Raw genomic sequence first — 25696 nt, forward strand, 5'->3', positions numbered from 1 at the left:
AGTATTTCCCGTATACTTGCTGTATAGAGTATGAGAGATCTAAGACGAGATTGATGCGGAGCCTTCGAAAACAATTGTACAGCGTGGACGACAATTTGGAGAATGACCAAAATCGCTAGAGCATCTATTTGGAAAATTAAATTTGTCAACTCGTTATTTTAGTTCAGATCGAGCAAGAACTGATCTCCAAATGCGGCTCGGTTACGAACTTGTGAAACAAGCCAAAAGAAGCGACCTCCGGTGAGTAATGCGCCTGTTCTCACCTCGAGACAGGCAGTCATTGTCAATCTCCTCGTTGCATCTGCGAAGCACAAGAGCCTACCCAACACTCAAGATGGCAGCAAATTTTGCAGTCAAGTCTCTAGATCATCTGGTTCTCACAGTCCGCTCCATTCCAGCAACCGTGAATTTCTACACGACGCATTTGGGGATGCGCCACGAGGTCTTTGCCTCACCCGCCGACCCCGCCATGCAAAGGTAAATTCCAAACTCTTGCATTTTCGACTACTAGATTCGATTTAACACTCAGGAGACATGCTCTTCTCTTCGGCAGCCAAAAAATCAACCTTCATCAATCAGGCAGGGAGTTTGAACCCAAAGCGCACAACGTCATGCCGGGGAGCGGAGACTTGTGCTTTTTGACTGACACGAATGTGGAGAAAGTACTGCAAGCTTTTCAAGAAGCAAAGATTGAGGTAAGAGAAATATCGTTGATTTTGTCTGCAGAATAAGCTAAAGATGTTCATTGTTCAGGTCTTAGAGGGAGCCAAGATCGTGCATCGAACCGGGGCAGTTGGCAAGCTTAGAAGTGTCTATGTGAGGGATCCAGATGGGAACTTGGTTGAGTACGTTATAAAACCCATTAAGGAGCGAATCTTAGCTGACCGCACTTTAGAGTTTCAAACTATGTATGATCTCTTTTGCCCACATAGAAATGCAATTTATCACAAAACATTCTCCATCCATGAATTCAGCAAATATATAAAGTTCAGCTTTAGACCTTCAAAGATTCTAAATCGTTCGTCCGTGAACCACAATTAGATTATGTGGGCAAGACTCAGGCCAAGGCTGTCATGAACGTCGGAAGAGCCATATCTTGTACAAACGAGATCGCTCCATTGGTGCCGCAAACAGTTCTTCCCCTTATAACAACTTGAGTAAGTCAATGCCGTTCACTTGAGCTTCCATGAACCAGAAAATAAGGTACTGTGGTCATTGCAGTGGTACTGAAGCCCGCTGTCGGAAAGTTGTTACCATTTGCAGCGGCAGTAGCAGCCGTCTCATATCATCTCTGACGCCAAGGCCACTCTGCAAGTATCCTCACTAACCACCTTTGACATATAAACATTGAGCTTATCACGTCTACGCCAATGTTTAGAAGGTTCCGCTGCCTCAAATAATGTGCTGTAGTTGGATGTCAGCGAGTCAACAACATCTGAATCCAGCACGAATAGTCGTATTCATAATAGCGATTGAAGTAGTACTTGGTCTCAGAAGATCACATTTGGCGTATCTATGGTGGTTTGAGCCAATGCCTTGTGACTTATGCCGTTTTAATATGCAGTGTAACGACCGATTGCAACGTGGTATGTCTGACAATGACCTTGAATTCTTTCCCAAAATCGACAACAAGACATGAAACGTGGAGTTTGCCTCGCGTTCTTCATGCTCGCTGAACAAGCGACAACAATATTTCATTTCGAATCAGGAAATCATCGCTCTAAGCTCTCTATTATTTTACTAATGAGCGAAAAAACAGTAGTCGAGCATTCTCCACCGCGTCGCGTGGACGGGACATGACGACATTCTCCGCTCTCAGACAAAAACGTTGAAAACGTGGGTAGGGCAGGCCCCAAGAGCCCAATGCATTATAAGTAGAATGTTCAATTGAAAGTACTCCTAACTTCCTAGCATCATCGAGACGAGGAAAGCAGCGACAATGTCAGGAGAATCGCTTACCAGTGATGTTTCTCTTCACCTGCTCTCGAAGCCAGAAGCAGCAAACCTAACCCATAGTTCAGCACGCCGCCCTTAAGAAACGCGATCAGAGCCCACATTAATGTCAAGCCTTTGCGATCCTATCGCAGCTCCAGTGATGATACCCACCAATTTTCCATTTTGCCTCTGAACATCTTTGGAGAAACTTGACACACCTTTACGTTTCAAGACGGGTCTCTGAGTAGTTTGAAAATTCTTCTTTTCTGTTATGTTGGCTTCTTTTTCTGAAGGATCACTAATCTGTGATTTCACCAGGTTTTCAGTATCCTCGCCTGGCCCCGTTTCGATATCGTAGACTGTAAACTCGTTCGGACACGCTTGTTTACGCGTCTGTTGGTTTGCAACTCGGAGACATATACCAAGACAGTTGGGACAATAGTCTCGTAGTCTTATATCATAAAGCCTGAAGTGCCGCTTTTTTAAACTTGAAATGAAACGTACATATTCGGACCCAGTCACATTTCATTCAGTTTGTCTCGCAACCCATGAAGAACAAGACACCCTGGTAGCTTAGTTGTACAAGGTTGGCATAAATATCCTTCTTCGATTCCTTGTAGGCGAATCACACTGAGAACTCTTGAATTCCTGCACCAGACCTGTTGATTTTTCTCATTTGGGTATACATTCAAATCTAAGTTGCCTGCTTCTCAGTTCTATTCACTTTCCTCTGGCAACACCTAGACTATGTCATGTATGCGTGATCGATGAGAGCTTCGACAAACAATGCAAATTATACTCAAGTATGGTAGGTAGCGTCAAAGGTTGCAAACTCAGTGGCCGAGTGGGAAGGGGGCTGGCTCCATGAACGGCCAGTTGATCCGTCCGTTTTCTGTTAGCTTACTCAGGACTTTTGTCCTTTGATAGGACTTTCATTGCCTCGTAATTTTTCTGGACTTTCTAAGAGCTTATCCTTTGTAAAAATTCTGTCTCAGTTATTACTAAAGTCCTTTCCGGTGAATTTTCGTGCCGACTACGCCAAAGCCCACGACCAAAAATAATCTTATGGGGACTGAGTCACAATACGCATGCCCCTTCCAGCCTACCAGACAAGACAGGAAGGCTGGCCTCCCAAATTTGCTTCGCTGGGAATTTACCATTTTCTATTTCGGTTAAGGTCTCTCAAATTTGTATTCTTTGAATGTGAAGGCGGCTATCGTTTTGTCCACATCTGAGATTGTAGGGCCGCCTGCAACAGCCAGTAAAGGTACATCTTACTGACCTACTCTCGAGGCATGTTTTGGGCAACGAGAAAGCTCACAATGTATCTTCTAGCCTATGAGCTGGAAACCCGCTTCATCAGCGGATTAATCATGAAAAAGGCTGTTTCATATGCAATTTGCCACAAAGGCCGTCTAGAAGCGATCATACAATCCAGACTGCTACTCTAACGCTAACTCTTTAGGCTAAGCCAATAAATTACTCCTTCTCCTGGGGACGAGCATCCCGCAGGCCTTCACTCGCCGATGTCGAGATGGCCTTGCCAATCTTCTCAATCTCCTCGAGTCTTTCCAACCAGAAGTTCCACCTATCCATGCTCATCGGTCCCGCCGTCCAAAGCCTCCCCTCTCTCTCCAACGCCCAGGACTTCTCACCTTTCTTCGCGCCCTCTCTGAGTCTCTCCCCGGCTACCTTGATCCACACCGCTGCAGCAGGTACCTCAAAGTCCCACACTGCATCTTGGCATTCGAGTGCCTCGGAGATGCACTCATAGCCCCAGCTCAGTGGCAAGAGGCCATCTTCAGCGTTCGGTCCAGGAGCCGCCATGGCACAAGATGCCTCCACAAAAGCCAGGTGCACGTGAGCCTCGCGCCTCTTTGCTCTTGTGGCTGGATCCCGCGTCGCCAACGCTTTGCGCCAGTGGCCTTGTTTCCATCCATCTGACCACGAGTTGCCGAAACTCCTGAGACCTTTCCAGACTGGCTCGCCATCTTCTTCGTCTGGTAGCTGGCTCAGTTCCTTGAGCAGGTCAACTAGGGCGGGCGTGTGGCGTTCGGGCAACTCACAAAGCGCGTCTTCGATTATGCCCAGTACGCGGTCTCTCAGGTCGATCTTATTCTCGGAGTCATGAGGCTTGGTCATGGCGGCAGCTGTGTCGGATGGCTTGGAATCACCTTTTAGGTACGCTTTGAGAGCCGCAGCTTGATAGGGATGCGCCCCAGTCTCTTCCTCGCCGTCCATAGGTGCAGTGTGTCGGTCGAACCAAGCGTCGTCGGCGGCGGAGTCGAAGCCATCGAGCTCGATCGATTTGCACGTCATTTCTTGAATACTGGTGTTCATGATGACGGAGCTTGAGGGCTCTTGAATGAATGATGCTTAGGCTTTTAATGTGTTTTGGAGATGAAAAGTCACTATAATGCGCCGCTGGGATAGGCAATATGATGGTTGTGTTGTGTTGGAAAGAAAGTGCGGAGAGTTCGCAATATCGAAAAGTTTGAGAAGAGTGGCAACTGGGCAGTAGAACCTGAAGTTGAGTCAACTACCCTGATCATGATCGAGGCGCAGTATACTCCGCTGTCCTGTTGTAACCATAGCCTTGTGCCGTGACATCATTAGGCAGCCCATGTTTGATCTGCCGATCATCCAGGCACGCGGGGCTCACAAATAAGCCGCACCGGAACTAGCAAAATGCTCGACACTACAACAAACATCTCAATCTAAGTATTCACACCCGCAAATTGCACTTAATTTTCTTTTTTATTCGACCGAGTGTTTTGAAAGAAATTTGATGAAATGAACACAAATCTATTGGCTGAAAAGACATAGGCTCAAATCGTGCCCATTTCAGGTAAGAGACTTTGGGGGCCGCCAAGCGGCTTGATCCAGTCAACCGCATCGATAGCGCTCAAATTTGAGACGACATTACCTAAAAAGTGTAATGCCTGGTCTGCAATGATAATATGATCTTGTCGGAACCTCCATCACACCGAGACCCGACCAATTCAACATGCAGGTTGACATCACTGGAGAACGATATCCACCAGGATTAATAGGCCCATTCACCCTCTCACGGCTGATATCCCAATAGAATCTTCCTAGGCTTGTGTACAAACGAAATATGTCAGTGCGCAGGGTCCGAAGTTGAGGGTGGTCAAAGCTATATGCAAAACTATTTTCAGAGCTTCTAAGTAGCCCGCACCCATACACTACCCCATCGGCATTGAAACTTCAACTTTCCAACAAACAACCATTACACACACAATTGCGATGGGAATGGAGGAGCTCCCTTGTGACAGTAGGAGTAGGGAAAGTCACTTCCTTCTACTTCGGGCATGGTTTGGAGCACCCCGCCTGGTAGCATGTATTCAATGCAAGCTTTACCGGTTTATAGAGTCCTATCACTAACACTACTCCGAAACAACCTCCAAACTAGGGAATCATAGCATCATAAGGTAACATTGGCCCCAATCCTCGCACGATATCAGCTTGCTCCGTAAGCCGATCGACGCTCCGACAGGCATATTCTGCAAGTCCGTCACTGTTAGTGCAAGGCTTTCACTCAGCCTTGCCAATCCCATCAATAGCTATAAGAGAGCCCTTTTCCAGCTCGAAAATGGGAACAGCAAGCACTCAGCAACCATTTCAGTATCAATAGTTCAATTACGATCCGCCAGCAACCGTCATCTACTCAAGTCTTCCAACCGCATCAATGAAGTTCACTTTGGCAACCGCCTCTATCCTCTTCTTGAGCCTCACCTCCGCTCTTCCGGCCGAGGACATTGTGAATCTTGAGGAACGTGCGGAGCCTTCTAACGCGCCCATTGATGTATGTCATTCCTCAGTCAACTTGAAGCTCTCCCATGCCGACTGATGTCTCTTGCAGTGGGATGGCCCCAATGCCTCCGCGTCCATCAAGTGCGGCAAGAACACTTATGACGGCCACGATGTTTACCTTGCCACGCAACATGCCGTGAACCTGGGCTTGCTGAGCCCCCCGGAAACGCGAGGCGCGAAGAGCTACCCGCACCCGTTTGATAACAATGACAGCAAGGGTGTGCAGCTGCACTTCCCTGATCACTGCCCAGAGCACGACCAGAATCGGAAGGAGTACCCGTTGGTCAATAACGGGCCTTACAACGGTGGCAAGAACAATAAGAAGTACGGGGATGAGCGCGTCGTGTTTTACTACGATGGTAAGGCGCAAGGTGTTGATGGTCACCCGTTGGTCTACTACTGTGGCTTGATTACCCATGAGGGTGCGGCAACGGGCGGTTTTGTGCAATGCCCTGATGGAAAATAAGCTTGTGCCAAATTATATACTCAGACTTTCGAGCGTTGGAGAGGGTCTGTGGAAGGGGTTCTGGAGGTTGTTGCTAGAATTATATAACAATGCATCTGCCGCCCTCATGTCTCAGTGTTGTGCCCATTGATATCTAGTGTATTTTCAAAGGACCACTTAAACTTCAAGATGTTCGCGTTCCCACAAGATCTTTTGCCCATACTGTTATGAAACTTCTTCCAAAGGGACTAAATGATAAAAATCGATACCCAATAGTATTCTACATCGCATCGATGGTTCGGTTGAAAGCAGAAAACTGAAGAAGCTGCACGAGCCCAGCTAGATCCCAAACAAATATGTACTTGTTTATGGACTCCAAAGGACGATGTACATGCTTTTACTTTTATAATCAAGATCTTCGATTAGATTAAGGTGTATAAATATCCGGGTATAAATATCCGACATGGAATTCAAGAGTATATTCAGTGCTCTAGAGAGCAATAACAAGACCCAGCAGGCCAGCGGCACCAGCAAGGCTCATGGCAACACTACCGGTGGCGATGGGAGCACCACCAGTAGAGGTGGAGTGGGTTGCAGTGGCGGAAGCAGAGCTAGAGCCAGAGGCGGTAGAAGTAGAGGCCGAGGCAGATTCAGCCTTCTTGGATGCCGCAGTCGTCTCGGCAGCAGAATTGGTGTTGGTCATGACAGCGCCAGTGGAAGTAGCCTCGGCGGCTGTCATAGCGTTGGCGGTAGCAGTGGTGGTAGAGTCGGCATCGGCAGCAGTAGTGGCAGCAGCAACGTCGAAAAGGTCGGCAGTGCTAGCCCACTCCTTGACGCTGGCGGGCAACTGATTATACCACGCGGGCATAGTGCCCGCGTCGATCTCGGCGAGCATCTGGGACTCCGAAGTGGGGTTGGCGAGATTCTCGTACCATGACGCAGGGATTGCGGTCTCCAGAACAGTCAGGATGGAGCTGGGAACATTGGACACGGCAGCATCGAGAGGGCTTTCAGAGTCCGAGTCCGAGTTGGTGTTGGTGACGCTGGAGGAGCTGGTCTCCTGAGGCGCCGGGGCAGCCAGGGCCAGGGTAGAGAAGAAAAGAGCGGCGGCGACCTTGTACTGCATTTTAACGAGTGTATAGTGTAAATATCTGATAATGAGCGTATGGAATAAGAGGAGGATCGATCCGAAGAAAAATGAATTGGGAGGAATTATTTAACCTCCGTCAGCCCGGCCAAACAGCCTCATCTCTCATCTAGCGCTTACAGGGTCCAAAAACCAAAACCCAGGGCCGGGACCATACGAGACCCCAGGCCTGGACTCTTGGAGCCTGATTGGGGTCGAGGTCGCTAGATTTTGCTGTTTTCACTCCGCGAGATCCCGCTGAGGCTTGGTTGCGCCACCATTGGACGCCAGGTTCCAGACCAATTTCTTTTCAGGAGGTTTTCTGCCTACGGACCGAACCCCTTTTCTTTCCTATTCCCATTTTGTATAAGGGGCATCACGTTTTTGGCAGAACTTTGAGGCACGAGTCAGATAAGCCTTTTTAAGCCTTCGACAGTGCAGGTACTTTCGCGTAGGGTCTATCTATGAGTTAATCTTGAACTGCACAGATTTCATCCACTGTTCATTGCGGGCCTCAGGCACCGAACGTGAGGATGACACGAGACGTAAATGTGATCAAAGTAGCAAAGCAAAGAAGACGATGAAGTATGAAGTATGAATCAACCAGATTGACACCTTGAGCCTCACAAGAAGATTCGAATCGGACTTTCGACGACAATCTCTGAGCTGATGCGAAATCGGTAATCCGTAAATCCGAAGCTCGGATTTAAGATGCGCAGAACATGCGCCTCACGCCGCGACTCAAATATCGAGAATTACTTAACCAGCGGAAAGACGCCGTCAATTTGTCATATCTACCATTCGCCGCTTTATACATAAAGACATACACCCGTGTCCATTGGCTATAAAGTGCAAATTTTTTCCACAATGGCAACTCGCATCCTTCGCCCTTCCAACATTCACACCATCAGCCGCGCATTTGGCTCCACAAGAACACATCAATACTCGCAAGCTTCGCGCAATTTCACAGCACCTCTCCGCGCATTCTCAACGACTCATCGAAATCAGGTTTCTAGTACTATGGCCGACGCACTCGTTCAGGCCGCCCAGGCCCGCCGCACCATTTACAAGCTCGGCAAGAACAGCCCCGTTCCCGACTCCAAAGTCGAAGAGCTCGTCAATGCCGCCATTCTGAATGTCCCCAGCTCTTTCAACACCCAATCGACACGACTGGTTGTTGTTCTGCGCGAGGAGCACGAGAAGCTCTGGGATATTGCCATTGAGGCCTTTGGCGGACTTGTTGCTAGCGGTGCTGTTCCTGAGGAGGTGTTCAAAAACCAGACTTTGCCCAAGTTGCAAGGATTCAAGGCTGCGCATGGAACTATCCTCTTCTACGAGGACCCTGCGCACATCCAAGGCTTCAAAGAAAAGTTCCCTACCTATGCAGACAAGTTCGAGCCTTGGGCCGACCACTCCAACGCCATGCACCAGTACTTCCGTAGGTCCACTTCTTCTCTGGAAATCGAGACCCTTTTTTTTGCTGATAGGATATAGTGTGGACTGCTCTAGAATCTGTTGGCTTTGGCGCCAACCTGCAGCACTACAACCCTCTGATCGATGCCAAGGTCGCTGAGCAGTGGAGCTTGCCTGCCGAATGGCGGCTGGTCGCTCAGCTAGTTTTTGGTAGCCCCGAGGCCCAGGCTGGCGAGAAGGCTCAGAAGCCTATTGAGGAACGGGTCAAGATCTTTGGCAAGTTGTAGATTGGGCACTTGATGTCTTGGTGATATTTTTTGAAATTTGCGCCATGGCGTATAGATTATAGATTATAGATTATAGATTTACAGTTAGAAATTTGTCGTACAGACTCACCGGTACAAAGTTACATGTCAAATCGTGTTTCAACGCTCTCCATTCTCCACTTACAATCTACGAACGGGGTTAACTCGGTCCGTCAGCATGGCTTTCTTCGAGCGAAATACACATCAGCATGGTAGTTGCTTCCAAAGTCACTGAGCCTCATCAACTAGCCTATTGATCGCCTCGAGGTCGAATAGCATGTGAAATGCTGAGACTTGAATTATGCAAGCAAGCTCCGCGTGTCATGGTCGAATGTGAACTGGATTCCCCATTAATCTACGCTCTTTCCATACCGTTCCTCATACTCCAGCACAAAGCAGAACTTTCCTTCGTTTTTCATGCAAAACTTCCCTACTACTTCACGAGATCCAACCTTTAACTTCATGGTATGTCCTCCTTGAGAGTTATTCCAATATCGCACTATCACTCAAGTTAGAGCAGTCCCACATGCTGTCCCGCATGCTGTCCCGCATGCTCAGAATAGTGTGTCGTATACACATCTGGAAGTCCATCAGAGCTAGAGGGGTCTCAGTCCAGAGAGAACAACGAGTATAGTTATGATACTGCTAGACTGTGAATGAGTCTTGTTTGTACTTGGGGATTTAGTCTACTACTGGGACCCGAGGACGCCAAGACTAGACGTTGGAATGCAAGCACATCATGCAGGACAACGAGTATTGGATATCGTTCGCAATGAAAAGACTACTGACAATCGAAAAGAAAACCAACACAGCCATGATCCCCCATCAACATCCCCCTTCAGCCCAACCTCCTACCTCCCATTTCTATACCAAAACTCCCTCCCCTCCCCAAGACACTCGCCCACCGTGACCACTATCATTATCATTAGCCAAAAGCCATCCAAACACCCCAAAACCACACGATCAGAGAGAACATACTCTTCAAACCCCTACTCTCAATCTCCCGAAGCATGTTGTCCACAAGAACCTGCACGGTCGTCTGGTGCGTATCATGCGCCAATACAATCGTGCCACCCGCAGCAAGTTCAGCCTTGAACTTCTCAAAGCTACGCCAACTAACCCCAGGTTCATCGTTCTCGTAGTCCTTCGTGTCGACACTGGCCCCGATAACTCTGTACCCTAGCTCAGCCATTGCAGAGAGGGACTCTGGGGAGCTTTGCAAGAATGGGAAGCGCATGTAGGTAGGGTAGAAGCCTAATAAGTTCATGTATGTGTTTTCGAGGGTTTTCATTTGATCAATGACGGCGGAGCGAGAGAGGGATGGTAGGGAGATGTGGTTGTATCTGTAAGTTTTCCAAGTGACATGTTAGTTGAGTTTCATTTCGACTCGAGGGAATGGGTCAACGGACGAGTGTGAGCCGAGCTGGTGGCCTTCGGAGAAGACCCGAAGGACAATGTCGGGATATCCCTCGATGCTGCCTTTATTTACCCCGTTGAGGAAAAACGTTGCGCGTGCATTGTGGGCGGAGAGGGTGTCTAGGATCTCGCGGGTGTATATCCAGGGTCCATCGTCGAAGGTCAGGGCCACTGTTCCTGGAACGAAGCAGTTGTTGAGGATTGCACCGATAGGCAGTGCGGAGTAAACATTGCCATAGGTGTTGTGGGTATGGTTTAGGCTTATGTTGAGGGGGAGGGCGCGGAGCTCGTGTTGTGGTCGAGAGATCACTGCTGCGTGGGACATAGTTGCCAAAAGAGAGACTGTGGTCAGAAGGGCGAGCAGCATTTTATTGATGAATGAAATGAGTTACTCGTTGGAAAGATAGATGTTGAAGGGTGAAAGTGACCATGTTGGCTTCGAGCATGAGTATGTTGAACGCGGGGCAAGCACAGCATCGCGACTGCCTACGGCTGGAACATGGCCATCGTCTGGTTGACGTTTAACATATAAAATTAACATTGAAGAGATCATCCACCCAGCATAAAATCCTCCGCGTATGAATACATCTAGGGGCAAGGTATCAAAAAGAGGCAGAGTAAGACAATTCCCCTCACCTTCAACTGTACCACAATGAGGTTTGCGAATGGAGGGGAAAGGAATGGTAATTCGCCTTTGAGTTCGTGTCCAACAGCTTAACCACGGCGGGTTTGCTTCTTCTGAAGACGGCGTTGGTCTTTCGCGGTCTCGCGCTCCAGGAACTTTCGCTGCTCATCGGCGGTCATGCTACGCAGGATGCGTTCGCGCTCCTCCTTCTTGACCTTCTCAGCAGCGATCTTGCGCTCCTCGGCCTTCTCCTCTTCTTCGACACGGCGCAGCTTCTTGATCTCCTCCTCGCGGACATTGCGGAGCTTGCGCATCACCTCGCCGCGGAAGTGGGCGGCGGCAACGAGCTTATCGGGGAGACGCAGGAATTGGGTGAACAGGGGCACAGTCGCAGAGTAGGCAGAGGAGAGATTGATGGACAGTTGGATGCGCTTCTTGGGAATGGTCTCGTCGATCCTATTGAAGGTCAGGATTGCCAACAGTTGCGGGTAACATATTCGACTCGACATGCGCCGAGGTCAATATGATCGGACTGATACTTACTTGGTAGGCTTGTCGACGGGCTGGTCGGACACAATCAGGAACTCGAAATCGTTTCCAGCCTGCTCAATGGCTTTGATAAGGTCGGGGTAAGCATGGTCTCGGTGATCTCGGCGCTTTCGGACATGACGGTGACCCAGGAAGGAAGCTTAGGGTGATCCTTAGAGAAGGTGATGGAGGCATCGTAACGATCAGTGCGGAACTTGCGCATGTGGCTCTTGTGAACAACAGCCCAAATGAAGCCATCATAGGTCGAGTTGTTAACCTTCAGAGACGAAGTATCCTTGCCAAGAACGGGAACAAGATCCTTCTCCTTGCCATCGAAAGTGTACAGCATAGCCTCGTACTTCTCAGCGGGAGCCTCCCAACTCTCGAAGAAGAAGCTGCCAGCATATTCCATGAAGTAGTGAATTGGATTGTAACGCTTGGGCATCTTGAGCGCAATGTCCAAGAAGGCAACGTTCTGGCGGCCAGTCGCGTAGGTGGAGAACTCATTGGGCGACTTCTCCTTGAGGCTCTTCTCTGGGTTGGCTAACTCCACAGTGACGGCCTCACCCTCCGCAGTGCGCGCAACACCGTCGAACCCAACAACGGCGAACTCTTTCTGGAGAAGAGGAACGTGAGCATTGGCCCACTCCTTCGCCCTGCGACGGTTCTTGCGTGTTCCCCAGACGTGGAAGAGAACGATGATCAGGATAAAGGGCATGATCATGGCCTCCTGCATGAAGTCACGAGGGGAGGTGCGCTCCCAGACGCGGTACCATGCCGTGAAAGGCACGGCATCGGTGCTCGATGCCTGGATGGTGGTCGAGTCGGCGACGAGGGATGCAGGCGAAGGGTTCGGGGCCTCGACGAAATCAGCGAAGTCTAAAGAACGGTGTTAGAACATCGCGCACGAGGGCAATTGAGGCGCAAAGGTATTTTTACCGTCATCAGGTTTGGCAGGCCTCGAGCCTGAGCCGAACACGTTCTTGAGCATGCCCGCCATGGTGTTAATGGAGTTGGGATGGTGGGTAGAAGGGAAAGGAGGTTGAGAGAATCGGTGCGGAGCTAAGCTGCTTCTAGCGCCCCACGGGACTTCTCCAGTTTTTTGCCTCTCGGGCATTTACATGACAGCGCAATGCACAGATGTGTGTAGTATAGAGAAATAAAATGATCCCGATGCCTATTCCTGTCCTATATTCCAAATCCAACCCTGAGTCCAAAATAGTACACAAAATGCTCGAGTGAGTGTGGTATCTAGCGAAAAGAGAACAGAAAGACGCCAACCTGCAAATCCAAAAACCCAGTTTTGTATACAATCCCGCTTCCAAAGAGACGAATGAAAAGTCGTAAGGGTCATTAAACTTCGAGCCAAGCTCGATGAAGGAAAAAACACAAAGGAAATTGAGGTGGGAGGTCGCAATCTTAGTGGCCATAGGCTGGGGGAGGAGTGTCATCCTGCGCACGCGACCAGAAGTTACTGCAAGCATTGCCGGTCATCATCTTCTCCTCGCGTATTCGGCGGGCGATTTCACCAGCCAATCGCTCAACTAAGAGATTATCAACAGGTTCTTCGACCTTGTCGTCCTTGCTAAATGGAAGAATGGAAGCGGGAAGTGGTGGCCGGGAAGGTCCAGCGTCGGTCTTCTCATTGGGATGACTACCGCGCAGGGTCGGGCGCGGAGTGGTCTCAACTTCCTCGGCTTTGGAAGCACGGATGGTTTCAACGGAGTATGAGAGGTCTCCAGCCTCATTGGCTCCCTGACGTTGTTTCTGTCGACAGAGGCTCGCCCGGTGACGCTCAGGAATCGGAGGCAGGACAGAGTCCATCTTAGGAGTCAGCGGGGGAGTAACCGGGTCATCCGCTTGTTCGCTGACGATAGGCAGAGGAGCAGAGTAGATAGAAGGAGGGCTGCTAGAGTCTCTCATGGAGCTGTCGTCGCTCACGCTCATGGCATCATCGGTTGTCTTCGGGCGACGCATGTCCACAACGCGTCTCTTGCGCCTGCGAGAATGAGCCTTCGAGTGTCGGCCAGCTCCCAGAGTCAAGCCGTAGCTATTGAACGATTGGGCGCCCACGGAAGGACGGCTGTGCAGAGACGCGTTGCTGGCGGTTTCGTGGATTGATGACGACATGCTACCGACTTGAGAGTGTGTTCGGGAAAGGGCGGGACTCAAGGGAGAGACAACGCTGCAGGGGCATTCGCTGGGGTCAGAAGGAGAAGTCCATGCTCGATACACGACTTCATTGATGGAAGGCGTGAAGAGTGACAGGGTCCGTTGCGAATCCGTCAGAGCGGCAAGACGAAGAAGGTTCTTCTGAGAGAAGAGCGAATGTGTCTCGACAGAGGAGTCTAGCGATAAAGAGGCAATCTCTGTCTCGTTCAGAGCGTTTCCGAGAGAATCCACGGGATCTTGGGGGGGACTAGCCAAAGGATCCTGGCCAGGACCCTCGCTTGATACCGCTTCCGTGTTGTCCGTCTCGTTCTGCGCATCGTCGCCTGCACGGTATTCCGGAACCCAGAGTCGGAGAGACAAGCGATGAATGATAGCAGGTAGCTCATCCATAAACAGTATCCGTAATTGGGCCTCGATTTCTTTCTGGAGGAAGTCGCGCACGAATGGGATCGAATCGAATGTCGACGACACCTTGAGGGACTCGAGTGGATCATTGCGGAAGACGACGGTAATGCCCTTTTGCTTAGAGAAGACAAGAATCACGAAGCCAGACAACTTGAAATCGGATAGTGTGATTTGTAGAGGAATAGTGAGCGGGGTACTACAAGCGTAACGTTAGCGAAGGGGACAAGGAAAGAAGGACTTGCAGGCGCGCGGGCGCATGAGCACAGCCGAGATAACATACGCAGCGGCGAGAGGTTGGGGCGATGCAAAAGCAGGCCTTGTCAGAAGATATGTATTGAGAGGATTTGCCTGGACTCGAGTCTTGAGGGTCAAAAAGGCGTCGCCAGAATAGGACATCTTGAAAATTCCACGGAAGCGGTCCTCGGCGAGGTCACCAATCTCGAGAATCTCCAGGTCTGGGGGCATCGAGCCCAGGTTGAGTTCGGTGACAATAATGTCATCGACGATGATCGGGGGTTTGGGGGATTTATTGAGCGCGGCAGTGAGCAGTTCTTGGGCGCGCGAGTAAAAACTCGCGTCCGCCATCAAAGGGGACCAGTTGAAGTTGAACGCCATGCCCGCGCATTGGGAGAAGAATGATGGTTAGAGAGGGTGAGACGAAGGCGAGGATGGCGAGGTCAGGAGGAACGTGAAAATGGAAAAAATCCCGAAAGCGAGCCTTCCCGAAGTCGCGTGCCCGGACCACCCACTTGAGCTCTTTTTCTTTTTACTCCCTGTTCTTCCCCTTTCGAACTTGTGTTTCTCTTGAACTCTACGGTTGATTCGAATCTTCTTTTGACACCGTGTGTTCTAGAGAACAGCTTCAGTCTCTCTCTGACGTGTTGTTCATGGGTAACGTCATCCCAGGAACTTGCATTTCCTGATCCGACCCGCTCCGACTACTATTCCCACTTCGTCACTTCTGGGCCATTCACATTCCCCTCTGCGCCCGTGGCCGCATAAGTCCAAGCGCTATGCCCTGCTAAGCACCCACTCGCCCGGGGAAAGGGGGTCTCGACGCGACGAAACATAATAAAGTGCCGGACGCCCACTACGCGACCGCGGGCCAGAAACGGCCTCTTCTGTGTAGATCCAACTCTACTCCTTAAGTCTAGTCCACGTTCTGTCTCATCTATCTGAAAAGCCTATGGATTCATATGGCTGAATACAGGAGTAAGGGGAACTGTCCCGCATATACATGTCTGATGTTCTCGACTTGACACCTCGTCATATATGGTAGCGAGACCCCACGAAAATGGTAGTTAGCCATACGTCGCACAGAATTTTCCAATCTCGATGTGGAACTTTGTCATGAGACCATCGGGGAGATGCGGACGAGCGACAATTTTTGGCCTTGATGATCACCGGAATTAATTTCTGTATTTCCCATGAACAAAGTGGTTGTGTGTAGACCTCTCAAGCCCCAAGGTTGAAATCACATAATTACGCCCAGGATATCCACAAAGCTCACACAAGGCCAGAGTCTTTTACTCTTGCTGACTACCTTATCTTTGAGCTATTGAAATTACAGTCCTAATCCTAATGCGTTTTCGATCAAGGAGGTAAACTGATCATGCGATATTGCGCCTGAGCAGTCGCCTCTGTGGCCGTGGATTCATGCTGCTTCACTGGCAGACGAACATCAGGTATTTCCCAATGGAAATGCCAAAGTCACAAGCAAGCAAGACTAGTGACGCATAATTCCCATGGAACTTCTCTCATACAACTCTCATAAATGGTAGACCAGGGAAGGGAGAAGCAGCGTACTGACTATAGGGAGTATAGCTACGGCCTACGATTGGCCGAGAGCGAAAGATTGATTCACCAGAGCAACCACACGCTAAACTCCTTTGGGCTAAATGTCAATACAGTTTCACGTTCAGCTTTTTGTCACTTCCCTTTATCGCTTGTCTGCTAATGTCATACAGCTGTTCCGCCTGCGTGGACTCCTTGCAGATATTGATACTGCGAAATAGCTCTATCACATCACAGGTGCCATGTCTTCTCGCTCATTTTCCACATTCGAGGGTCACGCGACACCGATGCAATCGCCAAAACCCTCTACCAGAACTGTCACTCAGCGCAGAGTCTACGGCAAGCGAAGGAACAATGCCGCCAGAGCCGTGTTCGGAGAAAAGAGTCCCGTCAAGGAGACCTCCTTACCACTCACAAAATCAGACAATACTATCGACGCTTTACAAGTAAAGCTGGCTGAAGTGACCATTCGAGATCAACCCGTGTCTGCATCAGAAATTGACAGCGCTGCGGCAGACAGTGAGACGGAAGAGGGAGATGCTACTGTTGAATCCTCAAGCCCCGCTGCCTCCCAACAATCCGACTCGACTCCGCAAACCTCGCCCGGAGAGCCACCCGAAGAATTTCTCGAGAAGCCGAAGCCCTATGCAACCTTGGTGGAGGTCAGAATAAGCACCAGAACCCACCAACGCACACCGCCAAAAGCCCAAGAGCAATCGAGCATTCCTTTAACGGAAAGAAGGGCCCCGCGACAAAAGATCCCCATCGGTCGGCGCTCATCTGGTGTCGTCCACGACACCAAAGCCAACACATACGTTCGCCCGATTCTCGACGAAGCAGTGTCCGCCCTCGCCTCACAAAATATTCAAAAATTCAGCACATGGGCATCTCGATCTGCGACTATGTTCCATGTGGCGAAGTTAGCAGAGGGTTCATACGGCGAGGTATATAAGCTGCACCTGCGCGAAGAAAACAGTCGGCCCGCAGTCTCCAAGTCTAAATTAGCCAAACTGCAAGCCTACGGTGACGGAGTATTCAAAGTTGTCCCACTAAGAGCGCAAAGTGGTCCGGGTTCGAAGAAATTTACCACCATAGACGAAATCGTGTCCGAAGTCAGGATGCTCAAATATCTGGATCCAATTCCTGGATTTGCACGGTTCAGAGAGATCCATGTGGTACAAGGTCGCTTTCCGGAGACTTTCCAGAGCGCCTGGGACCACTACAAGAAGACCAAGGATGATTGCATGAACCCGAATCCGTCGAGCAAGAAAGCATATCCTGATACCCAGCTATGGGCTATCGTGGAGATGGATGATGCGGGATGTGAGCTCGAAAAGTTTAGTTGGGCATCAACCTTCCAGATCTACGATATCTTCTGGGGGGTGGCTATGGCGTTGGCACGTGCCGAGGAGTATGCTCTATTTGAGGTTGGTTCCGCTAGATTCCGAAATCTAAATTGTGATATTGAACATCTTACAGCATCGCGATCTTCATTTGGGCAATGTCTGCATTCGGTCAACTCGACCGAACGGCTCGATGGAGCCTCCTACTGAACTGGAGGTGTCGCGCCTTCAATCGTCTAGTGGGTTTGGCTTTAGCTCCATAGAGACAACCATCATCGACTATTCTCTTTCACGCGCTAATCTTCGGCTTGCTGATTTGCCTGACGATCCTGAGGGGGTGATTGAGATTGCGTCATCGGATCTAGACAAGAAGCAAATCTTCGATGCCGTGGGTCGCGATGAGGATGAGATCCTGTTGCGAAACACGTATAGACAGTAAGTCACGCCCGCAAATCTCTTGGACGGATGACAGGGCCTTAACAATACTCCATAGTATGCGTGCGACAGTTTATACTGGAGACCTTGCCGAGGTCGCGAAAACACCTGATATCAAAGGCATCTGGGCCGAATACGCCCCTCGAACGAACCTTGTCTGGCTCCTATTCATCTTGAAGAGCCTTCTCAAGAACAGGAAGCCTGAATTAGCAGAGCCTATCATGCCAGCGCAGAGAAAAGCACTTGCACCCTGTTCGCCGAACAAGAAGATGATAGAAGGCGGGTCTGTGAAGAGCAAATCGTTCAAAGATCACGATGCTGCGGGATCTTTAGTAAAAGAGCGCCAAACAAAGGATCTCTCCGTACGAGTCGCGAAGCTCAAAAAGACGTTGGAAGATAGACTTTACTCTGTCCTCGAGCTTCTGGATATTGAGCACGGTCGTGAAGATATGTGCTGTGCGGCTGATCTAGTCGCTTATGCGATGGATTCACAGTGGCTGGCCGAGGAAGACTTTTTCTGATTTCTTGTTTTGGGTTTTCGTGATACCCAGGTGTCGGGTTTAGCATGTCTGGGAGTTGTGCATTTGGGATGGAATTGTTATCACATATCTTGGACCTGGGTTGCGTGGTGTCACTTGTGAGACACATTTATGGTCGAGTCATGGAAATGACAGGTTTTCACTTATAGAAATAGATATACATCGATTCTTGATTCAGTATTTTAGTTACGAATCTTTCAAGGTTCTTGAAACACCGAATCTACAGACTGATAAAGCCATCGGTTTTTGGATCGATTAGTCAGCAACTGAGCGGAGTTCGCAGGAGCACGTCGATTCAAGCTTAACATTGTGATAAACGCGCTAAACGCCTTTCGATACATAGATCATACCTTAGGTTGGAGAAATATACCATATACTTGAGCTGAGAATCTTAACTGACCGTTCGGTGAACAGCAAAGCTCAACAACGAGTCAAAGCACATCCTGGCCAGCAATTTAAAACAAAAGCCATTGGACCTGACGAGGCTTGTGCCAGATCTCCAGTCCAAAGAGAATGCATGATTGAAACCGTCCAATTCATTCGAAATCGAAACATTGAACTCTCGATTCACTCCAGAGCCCTTTCCGCCCGGCCAGAGTCCCAGAACGCTCACTCAGCTCAAACTCCAACATCAAACCTGCCACAGCAGGTCAACCACCCACCATGCCAATCACTGGGTACAATTCGCCCCTAACTCAACCCTCACTCGAGAAATTCAAAGAGAGTAACTAACACATAAACAAAGAGTATACTTCATCCCCGCCCACCCAAACACTACAACAGCGCTCCCAGCCCTAACAGAGCGCCTTCGCACCGCATACCCAGAACAAGATCTCGTTCCTATCGGCCGCTGGGCCCTAGAACACAAGCTCATGCGCGATACGCCAGGCCTCCTGCCTCAATCTGGAAAATCTACTAAACCCCGCTACATGCAGTTCCTCTCTTTAAGTCATTACCCTATGCACGGCTTCATTTACACCTCTGAGCCCGAGACTCCTCATCCGGCTGCTTCACCAACTCCTGCTTCATCAGCCACGCCTCGTGGTGGTGGTCATGCGGGGGGAGTCATCAATGGTGATGACGGTCGTGCCGCCATCCTCTTACCCCACACTATTCCAACACTTCGTCTATGCCGCACAACCATTCTGGGCGCACCGTTTGACCATGTCTGTGCCCGGTGGTGTGGTATATGAAGTTGGTGATTTCATTGTACGGATGGGTGATGTGCGACAGACGTATCCCATTGCTAGGGTGCGTGGAACGGTTGTTGAGATTGAGTGGCGTGGTCCGTCTGTTATTGAGGGGTTAGCTGGGGACGGGGACGATGAATTCGGTTTTGCGGTTGAAGAGGCGGATGTTGATGCTGAGTATGTGGCTACGGCAGAGTTAATAAGGGGGGTTCTGGAATCGTGTCAGGTTTGAAGGGGCGAGGGAAGCGATTCTCGTCAATGGAATTGGGAAGGAGATTAAGGAGAAGTTGAGGAGGGGGTCTGGGAGGAGAGAGAAGGTCAAAGATTACGAGGATGGGAATGGAATGAAGGTTGCGAGTGAGGGGGAGGATATTGACCCGTCCATTGGGACAGATCTCGCGAGGCAGTATATGGAGGTTCTGAGGTTTAATCGGTAGATTGGGTCAGGCCTGGAAATATTTTGTCCCAGATGTGTGTTATGAACGTCCACGGAACTCGAGATTTCAGATTGATGGGCACTCATAAAAGTCCTAATCATATGTTCCTAGGTACGAACAGCCCCAGGAAACAGTCATTTCACCAGAATGCGTGAACCGCATTTCAAAGAGCACAGCACGCTTGATCATCAAGACATCCAAGTACGAAACATCGCCTACAGAGACAGTGGAATCTGAAATGGACATGGGAAGGGTAGTAGAAAAATATCCTCGTTGAATAAAAACCGCGACTTCAGGTCAGGGAGAGACATGACGTGAAGATTATTTTTGCATCATGAGCTGGACGAATTCGTTGTCTGTAAAGGAAAATATTAGCAACCTGTTCTTGTCGTTCCCGGTCCCGTGTATGACGTACAATCGATCCGGCCATCGCCATCCTGGTCAGCCTCGCGGATCATCTCATCCACCTCGTCATCGGTCAGCTTCTCGCCGATCGAAGTCATAACGTGGCGCAGCTCAGCAGCCGAGATGAAGCCGTTGTTGTCGCGGTCGAAAACCTTGAAGGCCTCGCGGATTTCCTCCTCGGAGTCGGTGTCCTTCATCTTACGAGCCATCATGGTAAGGAACTCTGCGGGCGGACATTAGTTCTGTGAGCCTGATTGGTAGCGAGACCGGAGTAAATAATACCGGGGAAGTCAATGGTGCCGTTGTTGTCGGCGTCAACCTCGTTGATCATGTCCTGCAGCTCAGACTCGGAGGGGTTCTGGCCCAGAGAGCGCATGACAGTGCCCAGCTCCTTGGTGGTGATCTGGCCTATTGGTCATACGTCTCAGTATATCTCTTTCTGTAGATTTGAGTGTCGCCGATCGCCAGCAGTACCGCGACGAGCTGTCAGGATCGATCGCACTCACCATCGCCATCCTTGTCCTATTATCCGAAAAAAAAATACCCCGTTAGTCAAGTGTTCTCTGTATTGTATGGTTCTCAATTGCAGTCACTCACAAACAGGGAGAATGCCTCCTTGTACTCGGAGACTTGCTCTTCGGTCAGAGAATCGGCCTAGAAGGGAGCGATGGCGCGGTCAGCACGTGTATTGAACCGCCTGGTCGGACTGCCCCGCTATGCGGGGAATCTTCCTCCAGGCTGGCGAATCGAATTCAGGAACAATCCATGGAGAGTAACATAGCGGAGCGTACCATCGTGAATGAATATGGTGTTGGGAGGAGGATGTAGAGGAGTTGGAGAGGGGTGGGGGAGAAGGAAAGTTAAGGGGAAGCCTTACGAGGGCCGGGTACATCGCGCCGTACACAAAAATAGCGTACCTGGCAAGTACCCAACCACGTTGCCCCGCCCTGAAGGCGGTCAGCGGACTTGCCCGTAGGGAACAGGGCTGAGTTCTGTGGACATTGCCAGCTGAACTCTCGATCGACCTCGATCAGAGTGAGCTATTACTCGTTACAGTAGTACAATTTGCACTCACTCTAGGGTCAATTTGGCGGTCTATGCTGATTGTTCTATGTTGCTGAGCCAGTTGAGGATATGATGGGCCGCTCTAGAAGCTTGGTTTTGGCCCTTGGGTCTGTCCCGCTCCATTTCCTGCAACAACAGGCCGGTCTAGCAGCCCTACAGCCAAGCCCGAAACCCATGCCAGATTAAGCTAGATGCTATCATTGGACACAAATGAAGCGGGGAAATCCTTCAGAGACTGGTTTGAAGTTCAAGCTACTCATAAGGCAGCAATGAGAGTGTTTTTACGCCGATCGGAGAGGCTTAGCCCATAGCACTTCCCCCGCAGATATATTTGATGGGTGTCAGATGAGCATTCGAGGCCAGCTTCTACATTGACACTCAGTCCTATTGATTCTCAGTTGGATATCGGCTATATTACCCAGGCTGCCTAGCTGCGAATGGCCTATGATTCGCTCGAAAGACCCCCCCAGATTGTACCCCTCATTCGTCGCCCCAGTGACACCTGTGAGCTGGCACATGGGGTGTTCGGCTAGTGGCCCCCGTGCCAAAAAACGCGATGTTCGAGTTCAAGGACACTAATGCAAGCACATTCTGACTAGAGTATGAAAACATCAAATCAAATGCGACTTCGAATGAGGTTCTTTGAATTGGACTATTTCAAACCATTACGAAGAGATTGCGAGGTGTACGTATTCACTTCGATGACCTCGCATGCCTAGGTTCACGGCTTTGCAGCCAGCGCGTATCTTGGTCTTAGCAACTCTGCACCGCGATGTATTTACTCCCTACGTTATTTAGCATGCTCATCCTCACTCCAACCTTGGAATGCTCTACTGCATGCCTGCAGTTCGGCTGATTCTCAATCTCACTGAAAAATTCTCCTGAAAATATTAGAAGTTTGCTTTCTCATGACATCCACCGTCAACTCCAATACTTCGAATCGTTACTTCCAGACATTTTCTGATCTTCGACGCCATTGATGGTTACAACAAATCTCTCATGAAAAGCTCAAAATGGGCATTCACAGCCTTCGAAGCGAATCCACACCTTTCACTAGCAACAGCGAGTGAAGCGCCAACCACTGCACCTGCAACCCTATCAATAACCCTCTTAGGGCCATAGCTATGCCGTCCGTCGACCAAGTCACTACCTGACTCTGGGAAAAAAATAAGCGGTGTCACTTTCTGAATTCTTGTTCTTCCGAGTAAGCCTCAACGAAGTCTTTCATTTGGTGTTCCCAACCGAGGAGTTATTGACATTCCGTTTTCATGTTTTTTCCTAGTCTGCCACAAAGAGACAAATGTAGTTCAAAGTGTGCCACGCAACGGCAGAGGGTTGGGTCGGGAGCAGTGGACTCTCGCACCAATCTCTCCTTTGAGATAACGGTGAGTTTGTGAAGAAGAACTTCAAGACCCGCGATTGGGGCTGGAGCACTCGCGAGAGCTCTTTCAAAAGGTATACAGTAAATTGATGTGGCCTGTTGAGAGGAACAATACCGACAGAGGGGGGATCATCACAATGCGATACTCGGGTTAATCGCGTGCAGAAGTGCTTTGCAGTTCCTTCGAAATCAGGATGGTTATCACTCAATTTGAGCTAACTTTGAATGACTTATCATTCCAATGCATGACGGGTGCTGTCATAGTATGGAGAAAGAAGAACATAAGGTTGTAAAAGTCGGAGAGTATCGCATTCGATTCTTGTACAAGGCATGGAATCATCTTCTCATCCTGAAAAACCTGACTTCGATCCGCTTGCCCAAAAGATTGGTCAGATGCTCACTGATTCAGGACTTGTGTCGCAGATCTCTGCATCTTAGCTTGACAGGCATGACGTTCAATGCCGCCATGAGCATCGACTGTTGTAGCTGCAGTCAAGGTCAAATTACGGGGCATGATTTCAGCCACAAACTATGAGCACTGAACCTAGAATACCTAGAATCAGTCTGTGCACCAACGTAATATTGACGAAATGTTAACGTACCAATTTTCATGGATTTGTTTGCAGGCTTAGAGTCAGATTTTGCACTGGCACTTTGTGACTGAGTTGACTCCAATGCCAGATTCTTTAAGAGTCTTTCCATCCACTGAACCCATTGATAACGCTGCCGTCTAGCTGTGAGCAAAGACAGGATGTCCAAGTCATGATTGATGCACGCATTGATCGTCACGTTCACCAATTTATTCAAGCACAGTAGTAATCTGAGTTACCATTCCCAAACATGCAATCCGAATTCGCATACCTTCAAAAGCTAAGAAGGAAATCCGGTGAAAGGGACACACAGGCCGATGCGTTGCGCAAGAATCTCACACACAAATACACGTGCAAGGAAATCGGGTATGGGAAACCCAACATTAAAATCCTGAGTACTCTGTCGTAGGCTGAACCTGCAGCCACGACCACACAGTCTCTCGCAATTGTGCTTCCTCATGGTAGTTTTGCACCTCGGTGAGCCTGATCACTTTTAGTATCACGGACCGAAATTAGGGGTTATTTTCACGATACACTTTTGCTTTCCAGGCATGAAGAGGATAATTAGCCTCCACCGATCTCCAATCAATCTTTTTCTCGGCCTCTGGCTCGTCCGTCGGGTCATGATAAGGTGCCAGGTAAGGCAAAGCAAGGGCCTCTGATGCCGTCGCTCGCTTGTAAGGGTCGAGGACGATCAATATTTCAAGAGTCTCGATCGCTGCTGCGGTTGGCATGAAATTCTTTCTAATCGACCCAATATAACATACCTAGTGGATCACTGTCTGGAAGAACGGAAGACAGTGGTTTGCCTTCGCTTTTTGGAAGTGATAAAATGAAATTTGGATTCTGTCATGAAAAAGTGTTATCAGAAGCCCATCGGAAGCCATTTTCCTGTGTCATTCGATAAGTGGCCATCGCCGCTTTGGAGAACTTTTGTACCGACATTTTTGGTTATTTCATTGATTAACATATGATCTGGTGGCGAGCCAAGCAATTTCGTAATAGCATGAAGTTGATGAATGGAGTTGTCACCTGGGAAAAGAGGCTTCCCCACAAGCATTTCAGCGAAGATACACCCTGCACTCCAAATATCAGTTTGCCCATGGTAGTTTTGTGTTGAAAATAGGAGTTCGGGCGCTTTGTAATGCAGAATAGAGTCATATGCTGTTGTGGACGAATTTTGAACATGTGCGATCCCAAAATTGCATATCTTGAGATCACAATTCCGGTTAACCAAGATTTGACTTGGTTTCAAATCATGATGGAATACTCCTGCTGAGTGAGCATATTTCAAACCCCGCTAATGGTCTCGTCAGCCAACTGATGTAGTGTCAGAAGTAGGTGTGTAGACAGACCATTATCTGGTAAAGAAAATACTGAACAAATTCTTGGTCAATACCCTTGGTGCTCAATAGGGTTCTCAGATCGGTTTCCATCAACTCTGAAATCAGGTAACTATTCAACTCATTAGAACATAGACTCAATATCACAGGTGTGGGACAGCAAACATGTCTTCCGAAGGCGACATAAATATATCGACCAAATTGACGATCTGTTTTCGTCAGTGCTATGACGCGATGAGAAGCTCCAGTGTAGACGCACATTTTCATGCTTCAGATGTTTGATTGTGATTATTTCTCTGAACATACGCTTCGCAATGTTCGCAGTTGCGAATGGCTCAGCGAATTTCTTCAACATGACGTTTTGTTGAAGAATTTGGTCCCTGGCGGAACTTCAATCAAGGTCATGTTAATCTTCAGTCTGACCAGGTCTATACTTCCTTCGCATGGCAAATGAGAGAGTGACCTACTATACAAACCCAGAAGTATCGACCCTCAAAGGCTTCAGTTCAGCATATCTGAGGAGTCAGAGGTTAGGAGGGTCGCCGAGTGAAGTAAACTGCTGACTTCATACCTTGCCGTTACTTCGACTAATTCGTTCGACACGTTATGCGGCACAAAATACGCCATGGCGTTAGCCGGGGGAGGGGGAGGTACAGTGAGGGAAAGGGGCCGTTGCGGTTCTGGGAATTGCAATGCTCGCTCGGCCAACCCCCAGTTTGTGTTGAATCGCCGGCTACAGCTCGAATCTTGCGAAATTTCAGCTGTCACGTGTACGGACTTGGTACTTGAAGTTTGGCGCTAGTATTTAATCTCTTATACAAATTGCGCTTGATTGGTTTAATTGACATCCGAGAGCGCCCCGGGACGCACCTTATTCGGGGAAAATTTCTCCGTCCAGCCAAATGCTTTTAGGTGATTCGCAAAAGGGCCCAGAGCCCCACTACGAAATCCCCACCGCCTGCACTCAACG

The 25696-nt window shown here is 49.3% G+C and overlaps 12 protein-coding genes across 12 annotated transcripts; 5 read left to right on the plus strand and 7 right to left on the minus strand.

The window, feature by feature from the left end:
- Nucleotides 1-334: 334 nt before the first annotated feature.
- Nucleotides 335-914, plus strand: N7477_009381 (VOC family protein; the record flags this gene model as incomplete). The annotated part of the gene is made up of 4 exons (XM_056971042.1): nucleotides 335-477; nucleotides 530-695; nucleotides 754-845; nucleotides 896-914. The coding sequence occupies 4 exons, from the start codon at nucleotides 335-337 to the stop codon at nucleotides 912-914; spliced, it is 420 nt and encodes a 139-aa protein (XP_056818021.1).
- A 2500-nt stretch (nucleotides 915-3414) lies between these two features.
- Nucleotides 3415-4275, minus strand: N7477_009382 (DUF3632 domain-containing protein; the record flags this gene model as incomplete). The annotated part of the gene is made up of 1 exon (XM_056971043.1): nucleotides 3415-4275. The coding sequence occupies one exon, from the start codon at nucleotides 4273-4275 to the stop codon at nucleotides 3415-3417; it is 861 nt and encodes a 286-aa protein (XP_056818022.1).
- A 1369-nt stretch (nucleotides 4276-5644) lies between these two features.
- On the plus strand, nucleotides 5645-6235 carry N7477_009383 (uncharacterized protein; the record flags this gene model as incomplete). Its single annotated transcript, XM_056971044.1, has 2 exons — nucleotides 5645-5761; nucleotides 5819-6235. 2 exons carry the CDS (start codon nucleotides 5645-5647, stop codon nucleotides 6233-6235), a joined length of 534 nt encoding a protein of 177 aa, XP_056818023.1.
- A 469-nt stretch (nucleotides 6236-6704) lies between these two features.
- N7477_009384 (uncharacterized protein) lies at nucleotides 6705-7340 on the minus strand (the record flags this gene model as incomplete). Its single annotated transcript, XM_056971045.1, has 1 exon — nucleotides 6705-7340. The coding sequence occupies one exon, from the start codon at nucleotides 7338-7340 to the stop codon at nucleotides 6705-6707; it is 636 nt and encodes a 211-aa protein (XP_056818024.1).
- Nucleotides 7341-8207: 867 nt separating this feature from the next.
- N7477_009385 (nitroreductase family protein) lies at nucleotides 8208-9040 on the plus strand (the record flags this gene model as incomplete). The annotated part of the gene is made up of 2 exons (XM_056971046.1): nucleotides 8208-8778; nucleotides 8835-9040. The coding sequence occupies 2 exons, from the start codon at nucleotides 8208-8210 to the stop codon at nucleotides 9038-9040; spliced, it is 777 nt and encodes a 258-aa protein (XP_056818025.1).
- Nucleotides 9041-9909: 869 nt separating this feature from the next.
- N7477_009386 (chitin deacetylase) lies at nucleotides 9910-10841 on the minus strand (the record flags this gene model as incomplete). The annotated part of the gene is made up of 3 exons (XM_056971047.1): nucleotides 9910-9971; nucleotides 10037-10401; nucleotides 10468-10841. The coding sequence occupies 3 exons, from the start codon at nucleotides 10839-10841 to the stop codon at nucleotides 9910-9912; spliced, it is 801 nt and encodes a 266-aa protein (XP_056818026.1).
- A 347-nt stretch (nucleotides 10842-11188) lies between these two features.
- On the minus strand, nucleotides 11189-12627 carry N7477_009387 (CCDC47 family protein; the record flags this gene model as incomplete). Its single annotated transcript, XM_056971048.1, has 4 exons — nucleotides 11189-11555; nucleotides 11643-11701; nucleotides 11776-12506; nucleotides 12567-12627. 4 exons carry the CDS (start codon nucleotides 12625-12627, stop codon nucleotides 11189-11191), a joined length of 1218 nt encoding a protein of 405 aa, XP_056818027.1.
- A 419-nt stretch (nucleotides 12628-13046) lies between these two features.
- On the minus strand, nucleotides 13047-14819 carry N7477_009388 (MDM34 family protein; the record flags this gene model as incomplete). The annotated part of the gene is made up of 2 exons (XM_056971049.1): nucleotides 13047-14400; nucleotides 14485-14819. The coding sequence occupies 2 exons, from the start codon at nucleotides 14817-14819 to the stop codon at nucleotides 13047-13049; spliced, it is 1689 nt and encodes a 562-aa protein (XP_056818028.1).
- Nucleotides 14820-16240: 1421 nt separating this feature from the next.
- Nucleotides 16241-18297, plus strand: N7477_009389 (uncharacterized protein; the record flags this gene model as incomplete). Its single annotated transcript, XM_056971050.1, has 3 exons — nucleotides 16241-17425; nucleotides 17478-17776; nucleotides 17835-18297. 3 exons carry the CDS (start codon nucleotides 16241-16243, stop codon nucleotides 18295-18297), a joined length of 1947 nt encoding a protein of 648 aa, XP_056818029.1.
- A 681-nt stretch (nucleotides 18298-18978) lies between these two features.
- On the plus strand, nucleotides 18979-19942 carry N7477_009390 (uncharacterized protein; the record flags this gene model as incomplete). The annotated part of the gene is made up of 4 exons (XM_056971051.1): nucleotides 18979-18992; nucleotides 19061-19481; nucleotides 19549-19682; nucleotides 19732-19942. 4 exons carry the CDS (start codon nucleotides 18979-18981, stop codon nucleotides 19940-19942), a joined length of 780 nt encoding a protein of 259 aa, XP_056818030.1.
- A 321-nt stretch (nucleotides 19943-20263) lies between these two features.
- On the minus strand, nucleotides 20264-21141 carry N7477_009391 (calmodulin; the record flags this gene model as incomplete). The annotated part of the gene is made up of 6 exons (XM_056971052.1): nucleotides 20264-20298; nucleotides 20358-20570; nucleotides 20630-20755; nucleotides 20854-20869; nucleotides 20945-21001; nucleotides 21139-21141. The coding sequence occupies 6 exons, from the start codon at nucleotides 21139-21141 to the stop codon at nucleotides 20264-20266; spliced, it is 450 nt and encodes a 149-aa protein (XP_056818031.1).
- A 2754-nt stretch (nucleotides 21142-23895) lies between these two features.
- N7477_009392 (uncharacterized protein) lies at nucleotides 23896-25081 on the minus strand (the record flags this gene model as incomplete). Its single annotated transcript, XM_056971053.1, has 4 exons — nucleotides 23896-24150; nucleotides 24327-24683; nucleotides 24739-24935; nucleotides 25033-25081. 4 exons carry the CDS (start codon nucleotides 25079-25081, stop codon nucleotides 23896-23898), a joined length of 858 nt encoding a protein of 285 aa, XP_056818032.1.
- Nucleotides 25082-25696: the final 615 nt, after the last annotated feature.

This window comes from Penicillium maclennaniae (genome assembly GCF_028827695.1).
Source record: "Penicillium maclennaniae strain IBT 15551 chromosome Unknown utg000008l:1.0-3552695.0:1.0-3555053.0, whole genome shotgun sequence".
NCBI classification, from domain to species: Eukaryota; Fungi; Ascomycota; class Eurotiomycetes; order Eurotiales; family Aspergillaceae; genus Penicillium; species Penicillium maclennaniae.